The following is a 1,233-nucleotide window of genomic DNA, read 5'->3' on the forward strand; positions in this document are numbered from 1 at the left end:
TGAGCCTCACCGAGCTGCCGCTTTCTGTCTCACTTTGACCTTCTCCCGATTCGTCAAGCAGATGAGCGTCCATCAAGAGAGAGTGTCTGAAATTGTTAACCGACATTGGAGGGAATTTGTCATTCGCAATTTTCTCGACAATCTAGTCGGCACGTTTGACTTTTTACGAGAAGATAGGACAATTCACTTGCAATCTCAACAGCACAGTGTGTGCCACATGTTTGACGTCATGATCGGCCATGAGCTCTCAAGATGGGCGGAGACCTCCCTTGAAGAGTGGGTTGAAGCAGTAGAAGAAGCGAGGCTCCTTCCGGAGTTACAAATCGAAATAGACCTTTCCGCTGCTGGACAAGTGGTTCTGTCCCCAAGTCAGAGCGAGATCCTTGAGACTTTCGATTCTTTCATTGAGGGCCTCGAATCTTTGGCATCGACCTTCAGCAGTATTGAACCAGAACTCTTCCCTCAACCGGAGATACCGGAAGAGCATTTGTTTGCTCTCGACTCGGAGTTGGTGATGAGTTCTAAGGAGCGTTTGAGACGCGTCTTACTCGAGGATCTTCAAGAAGCTCTGAAGGTTGTCGATGCATACAGTGCTTACGAGGAGTTGATTGCTGAACTCATCCCACCGGAAAGTGCGGAGGAGGTTGACCTCAATATTGTTCGTGACTTCTTAAGTCAGTGTGCGCAACGCTTAGAAGAAGTGGGTCGAGTTTGTCCTGGAGGTATTCAGACGAGGCTCTTTTTCGTCGACACCAGTATCGCAACGAGGAAGCTGTCCGCGATGATTAGTCAAGCGAGCACCGACTGCCTTCTTGCGATGTCACAAGAACTACAGAGGAATACCGAAGATATAAGGGATGCTTATAGGTCGCTCGATAAACATTTCAATACTCCAGAGAATGATTACGAAGCTGAGCGACTCCTCCGCACGGTTGAGAACATCGACAAGCAAACCTTGGACCCGCTCGAGGCGAGAATTTCACAGCTAGTTGAAGTTCTCGATTTCTTGGATACCTCTATGTTCCTGATCTCCCTTGATCTCCGAGTAGAAATATATGACCTCCGCACTAAAGCTCCCGATGTCCGAACTGATTTTCGCCTTTTATGTGAAGAATTGAAATCGATTTTTGAGCCTCCTGCTGAAGATGAGGAGTCTGATGAGTGAAGCATGATGTGCTGTCCAAATAGTATGTGTGTGTTGAGTGACAAGTAGAGGAATGATAAGAACTCTCC

At 47.5% G+C, this 1,233-nt stretch overlaps 1 protein-coding gene across 1 annotated transcript; it reads left to right on the top strand.

Annotated features, from left to right (window-relative positions):
- Positions 1-217: 217 nt before the first annotated feature.
- Positions 218-1,165, top strand: Pmar_PMAR028765 (hypothetical protein; the record flags this gene model as incomplete). The annotated part of the gene is made up of 1 exon (XM_002774222.1): positions 218-1,165. One exon carries the CDS (start codon positions 218-220, stop codon positions 1,163-1,165), a length of 948 nt encoding a protein of 315 aa, XP_002774268.1.
- Between the last annotated feature and the right edge of the window lie 68 nt (positions 1,166-1,233).

The sequence above is a fragment of the Perkinsus marinus genome (genome assembly GCF_000006405.1).
Source record: "Perkinsus marinus ATCC 50983 genomic scaffold scf_1104296958670, whole genome shotgun sequence".
Lineage (NCBI taxonomy): Eukaryota > Perkinsozoa > Perkinsida > Perkinsidae > Perkinsus > Perkinsus marinus.